A 21,430-nucleotide genomic window follows, 5' to 3' on the forward strand; every position below is an offset into this window, starting at 1 on the left:
GCCGTTTTCTGGGGTGTTCTGGGACTAGGTGGCTTCAACAGTCTCTACCAAAAGCAGTGGAACCGCTTTTCCCCATGTGGCCCGAGACCCTCCCGGACCCCACTCTGTTCCTGGGGATTCTCCCTTCCCACCAGAGCGCTGCCAGGTATCGAGCTGCGGAGTTGCAGCCTTTGAGCTCCCTTTGTTTACAGTCTTAATGGAATTTAAACCCTCTCCTTTCTCCTCTCTCCCTTTTTAGTTTAGTCCCTGTGGTTGTTTCCAATTTTCCACTTTCTCTCCAGCTCCTTTTGGGGAGGGTTGCTTTTCCCATATTCTCCCCCCCTCCCCAGTCTCCGTCCTGTCTCCACTGCAAAAGCGGTGCCCTACTGTCCGTGGCTTCTCGCTCCCCAAATTCACCTGTCCGCGCCACATGTACCTGCTGAATTCTGTGGTTCAGGTTGTGCAGATTGTTGTGTTAATCCTCCAATCAGTGTTCTAGGTGTGCAGGATGGTTTAGTGTTTGTCTGGCTGTATTACATGGACACGAGACACATAGAAAACTTCCATGCTGTTCTGCCATCTTGGCTCCTCCTCCCCAACTTAACCATTTTGAAGCATACAGTTTTGTAGTATTAAGTTCATTCACATTGCTGTGCAACCATCACCACCATCCATCTCCAGGACTCTTCATCTTGCAAAACTGAAACTCTGTCCCCATTAAGCATAACGCCCCATTTTTCCCTTCCCCCAGCCCCTGGCAACCACTCTTCCCAATCTTATGTAGTAGTCTTTCCCACACTTAATTTCATAGTGGTTTTTTTTTTTTAAAGAGACCCAGTGTGGGGCTGAAACGTACAACTCTGAGATTGAGAGTGGCATGCTCTACTGACTGAGCTGGACAGGTGTCTCTTAATTTCATTGTATTTTTGAATAATTTTCTTTTATTGCCTTTTTCTAAAGCCTTCAACTTAATTCTTAATAGAAGTAAAACTCTTTCTTCTGTATGTAATATTTAATTAAATTTGTAAGTACAACAAAGAGTAAATTGGTCTAAACAGGTTTGGGAACAAACATAACCAACTTGGTAAGGCTTCCTTCAATTAATGGGAGCAGAAGGGTGCAGGTGTACCAGAGAGAGTCAGACGTATTCTGGTGCTGTGGTCTTTGGCCACCATGTTTGCCAGAAGGAATGATGTGGATCAGTTAATTGGAGACTTTGTGTCAATTCTGTGGTTTACCTTCTCTGCTGTATAGTGCTTGTCATTTTCATCATCTGAAATACCTACATACCCAGCTCTGTATGTCTAAATTGTACCCACTTTTCAATGTCTAGTTCAGATGCACCTCCTATATGAAAACTTCCCTGTTCTTTCCTTTCAAACTTCTTTCTTTTAATGTTTATTCTTGAGAGAGAGAGAGCAAGAGAGAGAGCGTGAGTGGGGGATGGGGAAGAGAGAGAGACACACACACAGAATCTGAAGCAGGCTCCAGGCTCTGAGCTGTCAGCACAGAGCCAAGTGTGGGGCTTGAACTCACGAACCCTTGAGATCATGACTTGAGCCAAAGTCGGACACTTAACTGACTCAGCCGCCCAGGTTCCCCAAACTTACATCAGGGGCACCTAGGTGGTTTAATCTGTTAAGTGGCCGACTCTTTTAATTTTTATTTCTTTTCTTTTCTTTTTTTTTTTTACTTTGAGAGAGAGAGAGTGCAGTCAGGGGAGGGGCAGAGAGAGAGGGAGGGAGAATCCCAAGTAGGCTCCACAGTGTCAGCACGAAGCCCGACACCAGGCTTGAACTCATGAACTGTGAGATCATGACTTAAGCCGAAACCAAGCATCAGACACTTAACCAACTGAGCCACCCGGGCACCCCTTTCCTTTCAAACTTCAAAGGCACTGACCTGTACCTCTACAATGACATCTAACACTTTCTACCTTGCATTGTTAGTATTTCTGTGAGTTCCCCAAGAGCAGGCTCTGTGTCACATTTCTTTGGATTTCTCATATCATTGGCTTAGTGCTGTGCATGTAGTCATATCTCAGGCTCACATTTATTAAATTACTGCCTTGCCAGGATGGGACAGAGAGAATGAGAAGGGGTAACTAACTATTGGAGCACTTTTAGTTAACAAAACCTGTGTGGGTGTGTGTAATACAGTGTATTTTTTGACACTTTTATTGTAACTGTTTTGTAGATGAGGAACCTGAGATTCAGAGAAGTTAAATAATTCATCCAAATCAAATATTCTGACTGCACTATCAATGCCCTTGGCATAGTGTCTCAGCACTTCATTGTTGAAACCATTTGGTTTTGTTTAGGGTAGTTCTCTGGGTTCATAAATTAATTACTAACTGTCATCAAAGAACTGCTAGTCAAGACTAAAAGATTCCCAGTATCAATCAAATTCCAGCTGAATTGGATCTGTAGGCAGTCATAGGCAACAATCATTTGGTGGTTACCCTTAGGATCAGTGTTTATGGGCAAAGAGCAAAAGGCTATGGAATCAATAACTGGGTTGGAGCCTTGGCTCTGACCTACGTTCTGGGGCACCTGGGTAGCTCAGTTGGTTAAGCTTCCGACTTTTGATTTTAGCTCAAGTCATGATCTCATGGTTCATGAGTTACAGCCCCATGTCAGCCTCTGTGCTGATAGCACGGAGCCTGCTTGAGATTCTTTCTCTCCCTCTTTCTCTGTCCTTCCCCTGTTCACACTCTATCTCTCTCAAAATAAATAAATAAACTGTAAAAAGCAAACAAACAAAAAAACCCTACTAAGTTCTGCTACCTACTGAGTGACTTTAATTCAAATAATGTGACCTCCTTGAGTCTTGGTTTTCTCATCTATAAAATGGATGTGATAATACATGGAGTTACCATGAAGATTTAGTTAATGCATATGAAAATATTTTGTGCTCTATGAGGGTATTACACAAATCCAAAGTATTGTTGTCATTAATCTATACTTACTGAGTACCATTGATCTCAAGGTACAAAAAGTCCAGTGCAGAGTTTGGGTTAATATGGAACAAAGTACCTTCAGTCCAAAATCAGGACTCTGGTGTTAGTTACTGTAGGACCCCTATGGGGACATATACCCATCTAATATGGTGTGGCTAGTATTAGTATCCTGTCCTGATGGATTTTTTTGCTCAGGGACTTGTTTCCCTTCACAGGCTAAAATAACTATAAGCAAAGGTATGTAGTCTAAGGAAATGCTCCCCATTTGTGTTTTGGATTGCTGGGATATCCAACAAGTATGAGGTTGCCAAGAATGAGGGAGGCCTAGGGGTCAAGTTGGCTATGGTAGAGCTTAGTATTAAGAGCACTGGAGTGATCCTCTCCACTGAGAAATCTTCCCTGAATCTTCAAGGCTGACCTTGGTACTCCTCCTGTGTGCTCCCATAGAACTCTGAGCACACCCCTCTCCAAACAGCAGTTGCTTTATCCTGTACATTTCCATTTACACATTTCTCTTCCCTCTTGGTCTGTGTGCTCCTGTAGGCTGGCAACTGTCTTATTCATTGTTGTCTTAGTTGCACCCAAAAGAGTGCTCAGAGTTCAGGCTAGCTGTGCAGTAAGTACTTGTTGAATGAATCCCTCCTCTGGCAGTCGTGTTCTATTACAAGCCCCATCCAGAAGTGAAAGTGAGGTGGGAGTTATGGTAAATTGCTTCACCATTTTGATTGTACTGTTGTATTAATTAAATTAATTAGATCAGTGTTTCTCAATCTTTTAAAAATTATAGGCACCCTTCAGCCCCATTTTAGCCATTTTTTTTTAAATTTTCTCCCCCTATTCCCCATTAAAATTTAATCTCACAGATATACTATATGTTAGTTTATATACTGTGGCCCTTTGAAAAGCCACAACATTTTGATATGTAGATGGTTTTGTCCCTTAAGAGACAATTTTTTTCCCCTAGGAGTGATATCACCCCATTAAGAATGTCTGAATTAGATTCTATGTGACTAAATGTGTAGAATCAGCTGGTTTGGTATTGTGCAGATATTTTCTATTTGATATTTACATAGTTAATAACATTAAGATTAAGCCTTGGTTGCTCATATTATTGATACGCTTTCAAGATAAGGCTGTGGCATTGATTTTTTTTTGTACAACGTAACTGGTGCCTTTGGTGCTATTTAAATAAGGAGACAAAGCCAAGACTTTTCCCAGACCACCAACAGTATTTCAGTGTGGGGCTATTATGCATAAATCTGAAGGCTTGGTTCACAATTCCATTCTTCTCAAAAATATTTAAACTAAACAAAAAGTTATATTTATTGCTAATGAATGTAGACATCTAAATAAGTCAGAGCCATGCTGCTTGGACGATCCTGCCAGATTGTTCCTGGGCGGGTTATTTATAAATAATGTACCATTCAAGTTGGGAGAATATGCTACTACCACATGAACTTCAAAAGCAACTGTCATGTGGTTTATGTTCAAAATGAATAGGCAATTATTATCTTTGTATGACTTAAAGCAACTCTTCTGGAAATTCCATGTAAGCAGCCACAGTATTAGCAATGACAAGCTTCAACTGGGTTGCCTTTTCTCCTCCGTGTTATTATAAATAGAGAATAGTTTTTGAAGACTATAAAAAAAAGTCTGACTTGGTTTTAAAGACCTTTCAGTTCATGATTTCAGGGGTTCTCTAGCTGTCTTTTCACTTGGATTCAGAGCACATGCACTTTTAGGAAAGCATGCCCTTGGCAGCCTATGCAGAGAAACCCATCCTTGCTTGGAAAGCAGTCCATGTTGTTCTGTTTATATTAACCTAGATCCTAATGGTTTGGAAGTTGTTGACTTTTATAGTGAAGTTCCATCGTGATATGTTCATCATTAGTAGTATGTGGCTATGGAAGCACTAATTGTGATATAGATTTGATTACTACCAGTAAGTCCCCAGAGTGCTTTCCCTTTATCTCTGTTATTGAATGCTCTCAACCATACTCAAAGATTGATAGGGACAGGTCTTAGTATTCCCATTTTACAGATGAAGAACTTGTGAGGAAGGGGAGTTAAACAGCTTATCTGGCAGATTATATATGCTCCACATTAGGTTCTTTGACTCCAAAGGCAGTGCTCATTTAATTGAACCATGATGTCTAATGTGACACATTTAGTCACATAGAATCTAATTCAGACATTCTTTCATTTTGCATGAAAGCATAATGACCCTGCTTTCAGCTTTTTCAAGGGTCATTATGGACGAGTGACTGGACGTCAAAGGCATAATCTGGACCAGTGAGTAGAAGGAAGTAGACTTGACTCAGTAAAGGCAGAACTTTCCAGCAATTAGAACAGTCCAACAATGGCATGGATACTTTGGTGAAGTAGTGTGTGTCCTGTGACTTGAAATGGTCATCTGAATGTTGCAATGGGGTAAAACACAACGTGGCATTTGGCTAGATGATCTTTTTCAAGTCTCTTATAATCCTGTACATTATTTTTAAAAATCTTATGTCTTATTTCCTCTCCCTTGATATAGCTTCATATATCAAACACCTAATTTCATAGTTCTCTTTCCCAACTGCACATCAGAAGCACCTGTCAAGCTTTGTGAAGATGCACGTGCCTAGGCCTGACCCCATGCCCCCTGTGTCAGAATTCCAGTGTGGGGTAGAGTGGGAGGTATGAGAATATTCTTTAAAAAGTTTGATTAGAAGGCATAGGCATAGGGTCGTGAACCACTCTTCTGGTGTAACCCACTGATAACAAGGTACAGACGGGCCTCATTTTGGACTTGGTGTCATTTAACAGCACCCAGAAGGCATAGTTTCTAAGCATACAATATCCTTTTAAGTGTTAATCAGACCCTTAATAAAAGTGTGTTTGTTCCCTTGGCTGCGAGAGTACCATGATCCCTTGTTGGCAGGTTAGTTTTACCAATATCTCATAATGCTTGTCCCCCTCATAGTAAGTTGGGAGTAGGTGCTGGTCCAGGAAATGGACATTTGATCAACCCACCTACAAGAGCCTTTCATATACTTCTTGTTCTGGAAAAAACACCTCAAAGGGTGTGAAGGTCAGCCTCTATAATCAGCATGTTGGATACAGAAACTAGTCAGCTGCTCACTCCTAGACTGCTTACCCACTAGTTAACTTCATAGCACTGAGAAACCTCCAGCGCCACAAAGAAATGAATGGTTGTAGTTTATTGCTTTCTTGAGGAATTTTCTTAGCAAGTACTCAACTATGTTTATAGCATTCCTCTGAGAGAATAATCTCTGCAGAATGTGCCTGTATTACATACACACCAGAGGATTATAAATTCCCCACTATGTCTCCCCATGGTGGACCGGAAAAAAAAAATCACAGTTGTTCCAACAGGATTTTTTTCTACTTTTCAATCAATAGGATGCTTTTGAAAGCTTATATTTCTCTTTGGACACTTTAAGTGACTGAAGAGACAAAAGAAAAAAAGCAAAGATAAAATGACAGTATAGACACTCCTCAAATCCTATAATGAACTCCACAGGGCACCCAATTTTGATGTATTAGGATTTTTTTTATAATGAGTACATTGTTGGAAATCACATTTTCTATCTGCAGGAGCTGGAGATGAAACTGAGCTGACATCTTACCTCTTTGTAGTTAATTAGCAAGAGGGAAGGAGTGTTTTGAATCTTGTATGGGAAGAGGGAGGTATTAGTCATCCAGTACTCCCCCTTTCCCTTCAAACACCTGGATCTTTTTGTGTGCTCTTTGATTTGGTTTAACAGTTTGGATGGGTCTTGTTGGCTGGGAAGGATGAGGGGAGTTGGAAAATGGTTATTATTTAATGAAAAAATAACTATAGCTGACTTCTCCCTGCCATCTTCCCTGTAGGATAAATAAAATGGGTCAGGTCGTTTTCTTTAAAGAGGAGTTCCTTACCTGGACCCAGACTGTGGGCAAAATCCAGGCTGCCAGAGTTTTTGTTGTTGCCTTATTAACACTTGTCATCATTGAATCCCCAGCACTTAGTGAAGTGCCTGGAACTGAGTAGGCATTCAAATATTTATGAGTTTAGTGAGTAACCAAAACATTATGCTGACCCATACGGTGAGGTAGTTAAGTTGTGTTAGTTGTATCTAATACCTTTCTCTGGGTAGGTATGGCGAGTTTTACATAGAATTCAGCAGTTTGGGACAGAGAGGCAGAGCAGAGCATTTATATATAATTCCATTTAGGAGACTGGTCCTTGGACAGGTGAGCAGTGCTGGGGCCAGTGTGGACACTCATCCAGATGAAGGCTCGATAAGTGGCAGAAAAAAATCAGCACAAAGGATCCTCCAATCTGTGTGTATTTATTAATATCAGATCATGTGCCCAGTCCTGGGGAATGATAGAAAAGAGCCAGTGTCATGGTTCCTTTTCCCAGGAGAACTCTGTATACACAAAACACTGAGCAAGCGCTCAAAAACAGTCAGGACTCAAGTGTTACAAGGTGAGGGACTGATTCCAAGTGGAAGAAGGAGGCTGGATCGGTGGTGTTTGGAAGACAAAAACCATTTTCTGAGTACCCTCTATGAGAATCGCTAGATCCTACCTGCTACACACATCTCTTTTCATCACAGGGATTTGGCGAGAGACCTCAGGGGACCTGACTCAGTCAGCAAGCCTGGATCTGAGCAAAGCAGATCCCATTGGAGCCCACTGACTGTGCTTTTTCCCCTATATCGTGCTTCTTGTCCAGGTCCTATACGCAGGGAGGGCTTCCTGGAAGAAGCAGCACCTACGGGGACCTTGAGAGTAGTGGAGGGCCTTGATTTCAGGTGGCTGGAGGGTGTGTACTGCAGGCTGGGGGACTACAGCAGCAAGGGGTGGGGATGGGGATATGGACTGTCTGGATCAGGGAGAGTGTGTGGGGAAATGAGATTGGAGACATGGAGAGGCCTGGTGGTCAAGAAGGGCTCCTGTAGGCCCCTGGGCAGAGGGCAGTTGTGGGAGAAGTGGCTGGAAGTGGAGCCCATTGACAGTGGTCAGATTCTCGGTTGTCTCAATTGCTTACAAGCTCTGAGACTTCAAGCAAGTTATTCAATCTCTTTAAGCCTTGGCTTTCTTGTCAATAAAATGGACACAATAGCATTAATCTTACTAATTGCCCTGGGAAGGTGGCTGTGATACTAAAATGAATTTGTGGAGCCAGAAGCACTTTGAAAATATAAAGTGCTGTGTCCAAATGCAGGGGGGTTTGTGGTTATGTTGGGTTGAGCAGGGGAGCTTGGAGGGTGAGCCAGCTAAGAGGCTTTTCCAGTTACAGCGCATGATAGCAGGTCTGTGGCGTTGCAGCAGAAAAGGGCTCCCTGTCTCTTTGCCTGTCCTTTTTGAAATCTTGTTTTTGTTTATGACCGTGGCCGTGGCCTGGATGCACCCCCCCTCTTCCATGAAGCACCTCTGACTTCTTCTGTCCACAATGGCCATTTCCTTTCTCTTGTACCTGATGTCTTGATAAGGATGTTGCCCGTTCACAAACCCACCTTACTCACGCTGCCCTCTAGTCTGTGAGCCGTGTCATGGTGGGCTCAAGTGCAGTCTCTGCCACTTAATCTTTGACTTTGGGTTCTTTTACCTCTTTGCATCTTAGTTTCCTCCTTGAAAAAGTGGGAATAATAATATTACTTATCTCAGGGTTTTTGTGAGTGTTAACTTCATCAATTTGTATCAAGAGTTTAGAGCAATGTGTGGAGTTTAATAAATGCTACATTTATTAAAGGTATTTTGCTATTCATGTTTTCCTATCACCCACCTCCTCCTCATTCATTCCACAGATCTTTGTAAAGAGTGTTAAATTAATTAAACAAGGAGGCCATTAGACTGAGGTGGGTCTATTAGTGTAGCACCAACATAAGCAAATCACAGTCTAGGCCTATAAATACCTCAAGGTTATGAAACCAAAATGCTAAGGACAGCCAATCACAAACAGCTAACTAACAGCTTTAGCCAGTCAAATAATTTCCTTTATTTGCTTCCACAATTTCTCTATATGTTTCTCCCCAGCTCCTGTCTTTGGAGTGCTCCTAGCCCCTTCCTGTTTGTCATGCCCTATTTTGCATAGATGTTTGCTCAGATAAACACTTAGGATGTTCAGTATCCTTCAGTTTATTTTTTTAATGCTTTTTATTTATTTATTTTTTATATTTAAAATTTTTTTTTCAACGTTTATTTATTTTTGGGACAGAGAGAGACAGAGCATGAACGGGGGAGGGGCAGAGAGAGAGGGAGACACAGAATCGGAAACAGGCTCCAGGCTCCGAGCCATCAGCCCAGAGCCTGACGCGGGGCTCGAACTCACGGACCGCGAGATCGTGACCTGGCTGAAGTCAGACGCTTAACCGACTTTGCCACCCAGGCGCCCCTTATTTTTTATATTTTAGAGAGAGAGAGAGAGAAAGTGATAGGGGAGAAGGGCAGAGGGAGAGAGAAAGAGAAAGAGAGAGAGAGAGAGAGAGAGAGAGAGAGAGAGAGAATATCCCATGTAGGCTCCATGTTCAACACAGAACCCAACACAGGGCTTGATCTAACAACCATGAGATCATGACCTGAGCTAAAATCAAGGGTTGGACGCTTAACCCACTGAGCCACCCAGGCGCCTCCAGTGTATTCTTTTAACAGGGGTTAATATCCTTCCTCCTTTCCTCTATGCTCCTCTCCTTCCCTCCTTCCCTCCTCACCCATTCCCGTCCAGCCTGCCTGCCTGCCTTCCTTAAGGACTGTGGGACTCTCATGCACCTTCTGATAACTAAGACAGTGAGCACTGAGATCCAGGAGAGGGAGGTTGACAGCTGGCTGCTTAAGGGGTGCACTGGGCTCAGGATGAGTGGTTTTTACACTTTTACACTTAATAGTAACTCTGTTAAGAATCACCTGGGGAATCTTGTAAAAATACAGATTCCTGGACCTTCCCCCCCAAATTATGAAATAACAGTGGCAATAGTAAAAATAACAATACTAACCATACTGTTATGAATAAAGCTAATATTGGGTGGGCCAGACTATTCTTAGTGCTTCCTGTGGATTATCAAACTAATCCTCACAGTAGTCCCTGAGGTGAGTATTATGAATATCCTCATTTCACAGATAAGGAAACGAAAGCTTAGAGAAGAAAGAGCTTGGTCAAGGTCACACCACTGCCAGGTGGCCACGAGGCAAGCCAAGGAAGCACAGTGCTGAATGCTTCCTTGGGCTGAGTGGTGCCCAGCAGGCTGGGTCTAGACAGGCACCCTGTCGACTGTGATGTGTGGCTCATGGCTGGATCACAACATGGGGAGAGGAGCGAGCAGGCCCGGAGGTCTTTCATTGCCTTGCAGATACAGCAGAAGCCCTGCTCACTGCAAGGGGTACCCATGTGGCTATACTGTCTGCTGGGGGACCAGGTGGGCGACCGTTCCCCGACCCTCCCCACAGCAGCAGCAAAGGGCCCCAGGAACCTTGATACTAGAAGCCGAAACCATGTGCACAGGTCTTATCTGCAGCCTGCTTTCCTTGTCTCCTTTCCATCTCTCTTTGCTTTCCTCCTCTCTGCCCTTGACATGCCGCCTTCCAGAGGGCAGGGTCTCTGCCCTCCCAGGCTTTTCCTCCCACCCTGGGACCTAGGAATCCACACAAACCATGCAGGTCTGGGCTGCTCGGCTTGCCTTTGGAGCCCCTTTTGCTCAGGCCAGACGCCACACCCAGGAGCCCCTCACAGGCTCAAGCTGCCCTTGGCATGGATGGTCATACTCATTCGCCTTATGGAAATCTCCTCTGCATCAGATTTGCCCGTGCTGTGGGGAAGGAGCCACCATTTCTACCGAGAATTTGGAATAGAACTCAATTCACTTGCTTAGCTCACTTGCTTATCATGCCAGTGGTGTGATTCTGACCACTTGTGACTGCCGCCTGCTGGCCTGCAGCCATTTGGCTTTGACTTGAGAGAGGTGGCCTCACATATTCTGCCCTGGGGACAGTGGGAGGGCCTTCAGCTCTTCTCAGTCCAGGTGGCTCTTCACCGTCTCCTGAATATCATGGACTCTGATGGACATAGGTTCTTGTCCAAAAGAAGTTGTTGACAGGTGTGATGGCATAGTAGGAAACAGTGTCTCCAGGGAGGCAAGATTCCAAACTGCTTCCAGAGGCTTCTTTTTACCTGAATTAAGAACTCTCTCATTAAACCCATGTCTTTTAGTTCTGATTCTAAGGTGAGGAATCACACTTGGTTCATTATAGTTCATCAGAAGAATGGGAATCTGGGTCTTTGCCTGGTGTGGATGAAGGCCTGACTACAGCTTCCATCGGGGCTGGAATGTGTCGGCTGGGACCTCACCTGAGCACCTGATTGAGTAGATGTAGACACTTAGCTGATATTTCTAGAATAGATGCATGAATGAAATCACAATTAGACACTTACAGAGATAAAATTTAGTTTGATGAACTAGAAGCTTCCTTGTATCATATGTTTTCTCCTGTGATTTAGTCCTTATGGGGAAGGCATCCCTTTTAAGAAAACTCAAAAGGGAAATAACAATAGAAATCTTATTTATGTATAGAGAGCTTTACTCTTCCCCAGTACTTTCCCACATATGACCTCATTTAATCCTGATGAGTCTTCTGTCACAGAGGTTATTTTTATTTCTATCCAAAAAAGAAGACTTGAGATCACAGTCAAAAAAGTGTCAAACTACTTATTAGACCTATGGTCTAAATTACTTCTTGTGACTTTAATTCTAGTCTTTTCCCCTTCTACCCCAGCTGAGTAGAGAATAATTATAATAATACAACTTTTGATAATAAGACATAGAGAATTAGAGAGACTTACATCCTATGTGGAGGCATGTTCTAATTCCACATTTAGCAGATGAGGAGACTGAAGGAAGTTTCCTCAAGTAGATGAAGCAACTCAATAGATAAAAGGGCCTTCAAAAATGCATGTGGTCCCCTTAGGGAAGGCATGGCTCATATGCCTTGGAGCTCTGATTTGAACCACCCTTTTCTTCTGTCCCTGGCCATGCCAAGGTCAGGCAGTTGCCACGTGGCTGACCCAGAATGGTAGCCCAGGCAGTGTGTGGCTCCTGAGTGGGGGCTCCCCACGAGCACACAGCACTGCCCTCTGCTATGCTCCCCCTGCCCTTGCATCTCACCAGCTTCCGGGCTGTCTCCTGTTTTTATCTACTGGGCAGACCACCTTCTTGCTCTCTCCTCCCTTTTTACTAGCCTGAATATAGCAAAACAAATCACACTAACCTGGAAGAGTTGAAGATAATGTTTTCCCCATGGGATGGAAAGCCATGACATAGAACTTTGAAGACAGGCTAATTATCTTGGGATTCTCCTTTAAAAACACCTGGTTCACTTGGCTTCCACAAAGGTCTAGGTGACTGCAGAGTGCCTCATTTTTAAGCGCCACTCCCCCCACCCGAAACATTCCTTTAGGTTTCTTCTGGGATCTTTTGTCTTATAAGGAATGACTGCCTATAACCTATTTCTCTGCATTCATTACTTTTCTTTGGGCTCATGGGGTAAGGAAACACTGGGAAATGCTCAGAGAAGACATTAGTCCTTTTCATTTCAAGACATTTTTGAACAACAATGTTAGAACCCCTCTGATGCTGCTGTGAATTGTTAACAAGCATGTTTGCACATCACATCTATCATGGTATTTGCACGATGTTATATGAAGAAACAGCTCAAAGTATTTTTAAGATACAGCCTTTTATCTCTGGAAGCACCAGAAAGTATTTGCAGATTGGTCCCGGGAATCAAATTAGCCTAGCACATTGGTGAGTTCCTGGAGGCGTGGGCATTTCTGTAAGTGGTTCCTAGCCCCTTAATCCTTTTGATCATTTGCACTGTGTATTTTTACACAGACTCTTGTACTTTGGAGAAATAAAATAAAGAAACTTAAAGGTGAGTTTGATGAGGGCTTCTCCCCACTGTTTGTCAATGCAGATGGATCTTGAATTTTAATGGTAGCAGTTTCTTTTAAACCACCAAGCTTCTTTAAACCTCTCCACAAATAATGTCCATGCTTAGATTACGTCTAAAAATGTTTATGGAAATCTTTCCTGACCCCATATTCCTACCACAAAAGAAGGGCCTAATCCTGTAAAATAGTCTTGACAGCCTGGATGTCAATTACTCCACAGCTGTGATTTCTCATATAGGGCCACTGCCTATATGACATTTGCAGCCACTTGCTGACTTCAGCGGTCTACAGTCAGGAGCCTGGCTTACGGGCATAGAATGAGCACCTCACTAGATCCTGCTGCTTATTGGCTGTGGGATGTTGTGTGAGAAAACTTGTGGAGAGGACTTAGTTGTCTTACCTTTAAATGGGGACTGCATCTCTCTTATAAAATTGTTGTGAGACATATTTGTATGCCCATGTTTATAGGAGCGTTATTCTCAGTAGCCAAAAGGTGGAAGCAACCCAAATGTCCATTGACAGATGAATGGATAAGTCAAATGTGGCATATCCATATACCGGAATATTACTCATTCTAAGAATGAGGGAGGAAATTCTGACACTTGCTGCAACATGGGTGAACCTTGAGGATTGTGCTAAGTGAAAATTGCACTTTTCTGAAGTGTCTAGAGTGGTCAAATTCACAGAAACAGAAGTGGAATGGTTGCCGGGGGTTGTGGGTAGGAGAGAAACGAGGAATTAGTGTTCAGCGGATACAGTTTCAGGCTTGCAAGGTGAAAGAAGTTCTGGAGATGGATGGTGGTTGACAGTAGCACATCGGTGTGAATGTAGTTTATGCCACCAAACTGTGCACATGAAAGATGGTTAAGATGGTAAAGTTTGCTGTGTGTATTTTCCACAATAGGAAGAACTCGGGAAAAAACTTGTTATGAGCATTAAAGAAGGTCAAGTAGTTAAAGTGCCTACCGTTTTATCAGACTTCAGTGAAGGTAACACTTTTTACTAGGGTTAGGACATTGTATTGTAATGGTCACATGATACTTCACCATGAGGTTATACCATAATTGGTTTCTTTAAAAAAATTCTTTTAATGTTTATATATTTTTGAGAGAGACAGAGCATGAGCAGGGAGAGAGACAGAGAGAGAGGGAGACACAGAATCTGAAGCAGGCTCCAGGCTCTGAGCTGTCAGCACAGACCCTGATGTGGGGCTCGAACTTAGGAACCAGGAGATCATGACCTGAGCTGAAGTCAGACGCTTAACTGACTGAGCCACCCAGGTGCCCCAATTGGTTTCTTTTTTTATTTGACTTTTGGATATCTTATAGTACTCCAGCATTGTAATGATGGAGTAAAAAAAAATTTTTTTTTTGCATGTACATATCTTTTCCATTATTTGGGGCTGTATCTTTGAGATAGATTTTCTGTATCACTTAGTGGAGGTGAGTTAATCTTTGTGGCTCTTGATACATATGCCTGTGGGAGTTGGTCATTTATACTGTCACCAGCCAAGTAAAGATGCCAGTTTCATAGTCTCTTCATCAGCGCTAGTTATGCTTTTAAGCAGTTTTATAAAATGTAATGCGAGATAGTATGTTCATGTTTCAATATGCCTTTATTTGCTTTTATCACTAAAAATGTTGAGCATTTTTCAATCTTGACTTACATTTATTTCTTCTTACATGCACTGCCTGTTTACATCTTTTACCTGTATTTCTAGTGTGGTTTTCTATGCTTTTGTTACCAAATATATTTATCATAATTGTTACACATTGTTGCTACTTTTAATATTTAGAGAGTTTAATTTTTATTTAATTAAGTCATTCACTTAAACATTTCAAAATACAAAATAATAATAAGATTTTAAAGTAGGATCAAAAGTGGTTTATAATAACATTATTATACTTAATGTATCTTCTTCCCATAATTCTCCCATAATTCTTTTCATATCTGTTTGTATAAAATCTGTCTTTTGCTTACTTACATGCCTATAGTATTTGAATTGAAATTATGTAAGATGACCAATTCATTTAAATATAAATACATATTTATTTATTTATTTATTTATTTATTTATTTATTTTTAAGTGTTTATTTATTTTTGAGAGGAAGAGAGAGCACAAGCAAGGGTAGGGCAGAGAGAGACAGAAGATCTAAAGTAGGCTCTGCATTGACAGCAGTGAGCCTGATGTGGGGCTTGAACCCATGAACCATGAGATCACAGCCTGAGCTGAAGTTGGATGCTTAACTGACTGAGCCACTGAGGTGCCCCTAAATATCTTTTTAAAAAATAATAAGAAAAATAAAAATATAACCCAATATAAAAAGGATATTGCCAAAATCAGAGCAAATAAATTAAAGTTATTAATAAACACGACCTTTTTCTTTACCTTACTAATAATTAAACTCATTGAAAATAAACTGATAGGGTACAATTGTCCAATTGGTAAGAGTTAAAAACATTATAATAGTGACTGAGACTGGCCTTGAAATATACTGCCAATAGGGAGAGAAAATTGGGTCAACTTTACTGAAGCATTTAAGCACTAGATATCAAGAAACTTTAAAATGTTTGTAAACATTGGTTTAGAAATCCCACTTATGTAACTGTGGCTTGAGACAGTCTTGGAAATGTGGAAAGATATTTACGTTGATAGATAAAAATAGGATTCAGTCTAAACTCCAATGACAGGGAGTGATTGAATAATAGTACAACCATCTTTGGAGTGTTATATAGTCATTATAATGGCTTTTTCTAAAAATTTTGGTGATATGGGGACAAACAATATGCTGGTATGTAAAAGAAAAGCATGATGACGAGATTACAATAAAGCAAATTGTACATGGTGTGGTGGTGTGTGTGTGTATGAGCACATGTGCACTTGTGTGTATTTGGTACATATCCAGAAAGAATTGTGTAAAAAATGTTGATAGTACTTATTTTATGTTGTCAGATTACAACACATTATTTTTTTTTCTTTTTTATACTTCTGCACATTTTCTAAGCTTCATATTATTTGCAAATTATTATTTCTACCATCAGAAATAAATTTAATAAAAAAAGATTAAAGATAATGAATAGATTTTTATTTTCTTTTTCTGGATTCATGTTCACTTTGCTTTCTTTGCTTTGTTTATTGGACAGAATCCTGGACAAAACACCAGAAGGTTTTTAGGTTATGGTCCAGAAACTCACTAGCTCTATGTGAATTTGGGGCAAATCTAACTTCTGTGTATCTCAGTTTTCCAATGGTAAAATGGTTGAGAATTAAGGTGAGATTAACAACCTATGGGCAAAGACTTTGCAAACTAAGTTGCAAGTTCAAGGGATTCCTGGACCACTGTGTGGTCTGAGAATTTGTTAGGACTCAGAGAACTCACTGAGAACAGTTATCCTCAGAGTTACAGTTTATTATAGGGGAAGGGTATGGATCAAAATCAGCCAAAGGAGGAGATGCATAGGGCAGGGTCTAGAAGGGTTCCAGTGCAAAGTTTCTGTGTTATCTTCCGTGCAGTCAGGATGTATTACCCTCCTGGCATCCATGTGTGACAGTATGCAAAAAGTATTGCCAACCAGAAAGCTCACCCATGCTTTGATGTCCAGAGTTGTTATTGGGGCTTTTTTACAGGCATGATTGATTGATTGCCCACAAGGTTGAATTCTGTCTCTGGGTCGCTGATACTGTGTTACCCAAAGACCCTGATTGATTGCCCACAAGGTTGAATTCTGTCTCTGGGTCAGCTGATGCTGTGTTACCCAAAGACCCTACTCTCGGCACAAGGTTGGTCTGTCTGGCATGACCAGCCCTGAACCTAACTAACACTGTTGGGTATGGCCAACCCTACCCTATGATTCAAAGTGGCCAGCTCCCACCCTAGGACTGTTGGTGTGGCCGGCGCCACTTTAAAGAAGGACATTCCTATCAGGTATGACATAAATTACCTTCCAGAGGCCAAGGCTAAGGACAGATATCTCTTTGGGCAAAGCTAAATTCTTAACTATGCATAAGGTGACTGGAAAGAGATGGAAAACAAATTTAAATATAGAAATGATATGTATGGAGGCTTCTATCACTTACTACACTCTAACACCGTAAAATAAGGCAGGGTATGAATTCTATAGATACAAGTGCAAATACCCACTTCCCTGATCTACAGAACCTTGGGGACCACCTCTGAGAATGTGCATGCTAACAGAGACACATTTGCTGCAGTGGTTGTTTACCACGAGATGAATTAGACTGAGAAAACACTTACCACCCCGCTGGGTATGTGAACCTGACCCTTGCCTCTGTGTTAACAGCACAGCAAATATGTCCCCCCATTAACGAATTTATCTGATGCAATATAAGCCTGCTTGTTACAGGTTTCTTGATCTGGCACCATCTCATTCTGTTAGTGCAGCAAAACTTACTGCATATAGCACAGTGTGGTGATGATAAAAATAAATTGGCTCATTCCCCTCACAGAGTTTCAAACCATGAGCACTATGTCAGATTGGATGCATAAGGTTTGATAAGAGTGAGATTAAAAAAAAAAAGAAAAGAAAACCCAAGTTTGTTTTCTCATGAAATTAAAAAAAAATAATTAGAGCACAATGACGAGAAGTCATCATCCTCAGGAAGCTTGCCAGAGGACAACTGTGTGCTCTTATGGAGAAAGAACCAGTGACAGACTCACTAGAAACCATTCGCTAATGTAGTTATGCTCCCACCCTTCCTTCGGAGGAGGGAAGAATTTTAGCCCTTGTCTGGTGATTTTTTGGAAATGAGTAACTTGTAGTAAATTGGTGTTGTCAGTAAATTTTGGTTGTATGTTCTGTTTCTTTCAAGGAAAAACTGGCCATGCAGAAGTAGTCCGAGTGGTGTACCAGCCAGAACGCATCAGCTTTGAGGAACTGCTCAAGGTCTTCTGGGAGAATCATGACCCGACCCAAGGTAGATGAGTGAGCCAGTATTTAATTATCTTACTAATTACAGCTGGGATAATTAGTGTTTGAGCTGCATGGAAGAGATGAACCTTGAAATCACACAGGAGCTCAAGAATATGATTGCAGACATTTATTGACGGAGAAGAGGAGGGGCTGGGGAGCAACCGGGGGGAGAGAATAAAGGCGCAGCCACAGTCTGCACTCCTCCCCCCTTTACAGCTGTCAGGGGTGGGAAAATTCCCACAGAGAAAGACGCCAGACAATAGAGATTCGTTCACCTTTGATTATTGCATTATTCCTCCTTAATGCAGTCTTTTGTCTACAAAATTAAAGTGTCTTTCTAGCAGCTCCAAAGTTTTCCTGATTTATGGTTCCTTTATTTCCCTGAATTTAGCCTTTCTCATCTTTTGACATTATCAGGCTCTTTTTTTTTTTAAATGTCTGCGGGTGATAAAAAAAAAAGAACATAAAGGTAAAATGCAATATTCAATGGGTCCACAATGCTTAGGTTATTTACATATTTCATTTGTCTTCTTTGAAATTTGTTATATGGAGACATTAATATGTTTGGGCTATAAACAATGGTGGCCAGAAATTTTATTTGAATGCACACACAAGCAAAAATCCCCTGTTGGCAAATATCATTTGTAATATTCAATAATGAAGCAATTTCCAGATTTCATCCTAACAGCCTTACAAGCACTGCCTTGCCAATATGATGATCTGATATTATGAGGCTTATGAACTGAAAAGTCCTATATAATAGATGTGATTTTCACAAACCCTGTTCATTTAGCAATCAGTCTATTTAACAAAAATATTTTCCCTTTGGTGTCAGGTTTTTGTGGAGCGGGTATGCTATGTTGGCTGTTTCTGAGGAAGGGATCTGTTTTTCCAAATGTGCATTGTGCTTTGTGGTGGAATTTTAATATGACCCCAGCAGCACAGGATGGTGGGCCCTGAGTTCTGGTTCTAAGAACCACTCAATGCCTGGGTGATTTGCTAGAGGGCAAAAGTCAGAGCTAAGTATAGTAAAATGATAAATAAGCCAGGGTACTGCAGGTACAGGATCCAGGCAAATCCATCAGGGTGGGTGAAGGCCTAGGAAGGAATCCAGGAGCAGGAGTTCCATTATAGTGAAGTCTGGTTTGACATAGGGGGATGAGTCCCTAGCAGTAGAGGGATAAGGTATGGGGCAGGGGAGGTAGAAGACTAGTAGGGCAAGAATACTATAATGAGAAGATTCAGATGTCACCCTGGTCTGGACTACTAGACTGGCCTATCATATGAGAAAGGCAGGTCTGACAAACTCAGTCTTGGCTCAAGCAGGAGGCTCTGACAATGAGCATCATAAACAAGAGTGATGATGGCTAAGAGCTTGTGCTGGTGGGCCTTTGATCCAGGTGGAGCAGGCATTTGGCTCTCAAAGCCAAGGGTCATGGCAGATGCTGAGAGTTCCAAAATTCTCAATGAAGATACACATTAGGAGCCCAGGCAAGCCTGAAGTCATGTAGGAGACAGGATCCCCACAGGCTTACAAGGTTAGGTACATGGCCTTTGGCCTGGCCATCCATAATGTCCTGTCCTGATAGAATCACTTTATGCTTAGCCCTGGCAAGATTTCAGAGGGTGAAGTCTGTCATGCACTTCTCTCTCCTTTCTTCTCTTAACTTCTTACCTATTTTATCACATCTTTACCAGCACACCTCAGTTAATTATATCACTAGTACTGGCCCCTAAATCTTAGAGGGAATTCTACTTTTAAAAGAACCTTAAAAGAACCTCTTGTTCTCCCCATCCCACATATCAAATTTGTCTCAACTGTGCTTCAGCCCTCTTTCAAATTCTTTGTTTGCTGTGTATTCTATTGTTTGCTAATAACAAGGTACCACAGATCCGGTGGCTTAAACGACAGTAATTTATTTTCTCACATTTGAAGAGGTAGAAGTCTGAGAGGAAGGGGTCGGCAGGGTTGGATTCTTCTGAGGCTTCTCTCCTTGGCTTGTAGATGTCTGTGTTCTCCCTGGGTCCTCACATGGTCTTCCTTTCATATGTGTCTTTGTCCTAATCTCTTCCTATAAAGACACTGTCATGGTAGATTAGAGCCTACCCAAATGACCTGATTTAATCTTAATCTTTAAAGACCGTCTCCAAGTAAAATTATATTCTGAGGTACTAGAGTTTAGGGCTTCAACATATGAATTTGGGAAAGATATAATTCAGCCCATGACACTGTTCCATAAAGTATAGCTTGGTATACTATTCTTCCAGAGGTATTTTGATTCTAACCGAGGGTTTGTAGATTCATAGACTAGAAGGGATGCTAGAGGTCGTCTGGTTAATCTTCAGCTTCAATTCTGTAAGTCAAAAGATGAAATTGCTACTGACAGCGTTCACAGACAATAGGATTTGATTGTTGAGTACATATTTTTTTCACTGATATTTTAGAAAAATTATGCATGGACAGGAATAGTTTTTCTACCCTCGCATATGTCTGTTTCTACTTACAATATTGCTTGATGCCGTATATATAGTCACAGGTATTAAATTGCAAGATATCTGATCTTCCCACATTATTACTAGGATTACTTTTGTTGGATAGTTTAATGTAATGGGCCATGGTAACAATCTTTTTCTGTATTCCAGAGTTTCCCATGACACTTCTGGAAATAGGGTGAAAGGAGTGATCACATGACCCAGGCCTGGCTAGTCACAGTATCTTTTTCTATTGACAACAGTGTTTGATTCAGGGAATGGGCATGGGACCCAAGCATGACCAGTTGGATCCCTTCTCTGGGACTGTTGTGTGAGAGAAAAAGGTGTTCTCCCTTTTCTGGGGAGGTGGAGGTGCTCTGTATGTGGAAAGAGCTTGTCCACAGAAGAAGCAAGGGAGGAAGATGGGAAGAGACACTGAGAGACAAGAGATAGGAAGAGAGAACCTTCAGGAGACTGAGGTCCTCTCAGCTATGAGAGCTGCTAGGTACCTACCCTCCGTCTCCATCTTTTTTTAACTTAAGCTAGTTTGTTGGGTTTCTACTACTTGCCACAACAACCACCACAAAAATTACTGCTTTGCCACTCATTCAACTTAATCATTGTGCTTATTATATCCAGCCACTGTTAGTTAACCATGTTCATGGTCAACCATGACCTCTATAAATTAGAGGTTTAAAGCCATTTGGTTAATAATTTTGTCATTGATTCAGACATGAAGTGGAGGACATTAAAGATTGTTTTCTCAGTACCTGTTGGTGGTTTGATTCTGGGGTTCCTTGGTAATTCAGATTGAAGAATTGGGGTTTAAGATTTGAGATACATGGCTTGAATATATACCAAATCATCTCAATGTTTCTAAACTGCTATGAAAGACTATCAGTCATTAATGACATTTATCTTGTATCTACTCTGTTTGCCAGGCACTTTGTTAGGTGGTGCTAAATCACCAAGTTGTCTATAAAATGCAGCAGTATCCAGCCTCTTGGCTAATGCATAGAGAAAATAGATTTCTATAGGCAGAAAATAGTTTAATCTGAATGTACTGAGATCAAATGAGCATTCAGATAAATGTGTGTAAGACCAAAATATTAACCTGAAATCATTAAAACAAGTATATGCTAACACTGGAACTT

At 41.4% G+C, this 21,430-nt stretch overlaps 1 protein-coding gene across 5 annotated transcripts in view; it reads left to right on the forward strand.

Moving 5' to 3' along the window:
* The window catches only part of MSRA (methionine sulfoxide reductase A), a 452,460-nt gene that overhangs the window by 283,065 nt on the left and 147,965 nt on the right, over nt 1-21,430 (forward strand). For all 5 annotated transcript variants that reach the window (XM_045055626.1, XM_045055625.1, XM_011281559.4 and 2 more), the window contains one exon: nt 17,704-17,808. In XM_045055626.1, the coding sequence (XP_044911561.1) occupies nt 17,704-17,808 (105 nt within the window). The remainder of the gene's footprint in view (nt 1-17,703; nt 17,809-21,430) is intronic.

Source organism: Felis catus, chromosome B1 (assembly GCF_018350175.1).
Source record: "Felis catus isolate Fca126 chromosome B1, F.catus_Fca126_mat1.0, whole genome shotgun sequence".
Taxonomy (NCBI): Eukaryota; Metazoa; Chordata; class Mammalia; order Carnivora; family Felidae; genus Felis; species Felis catus.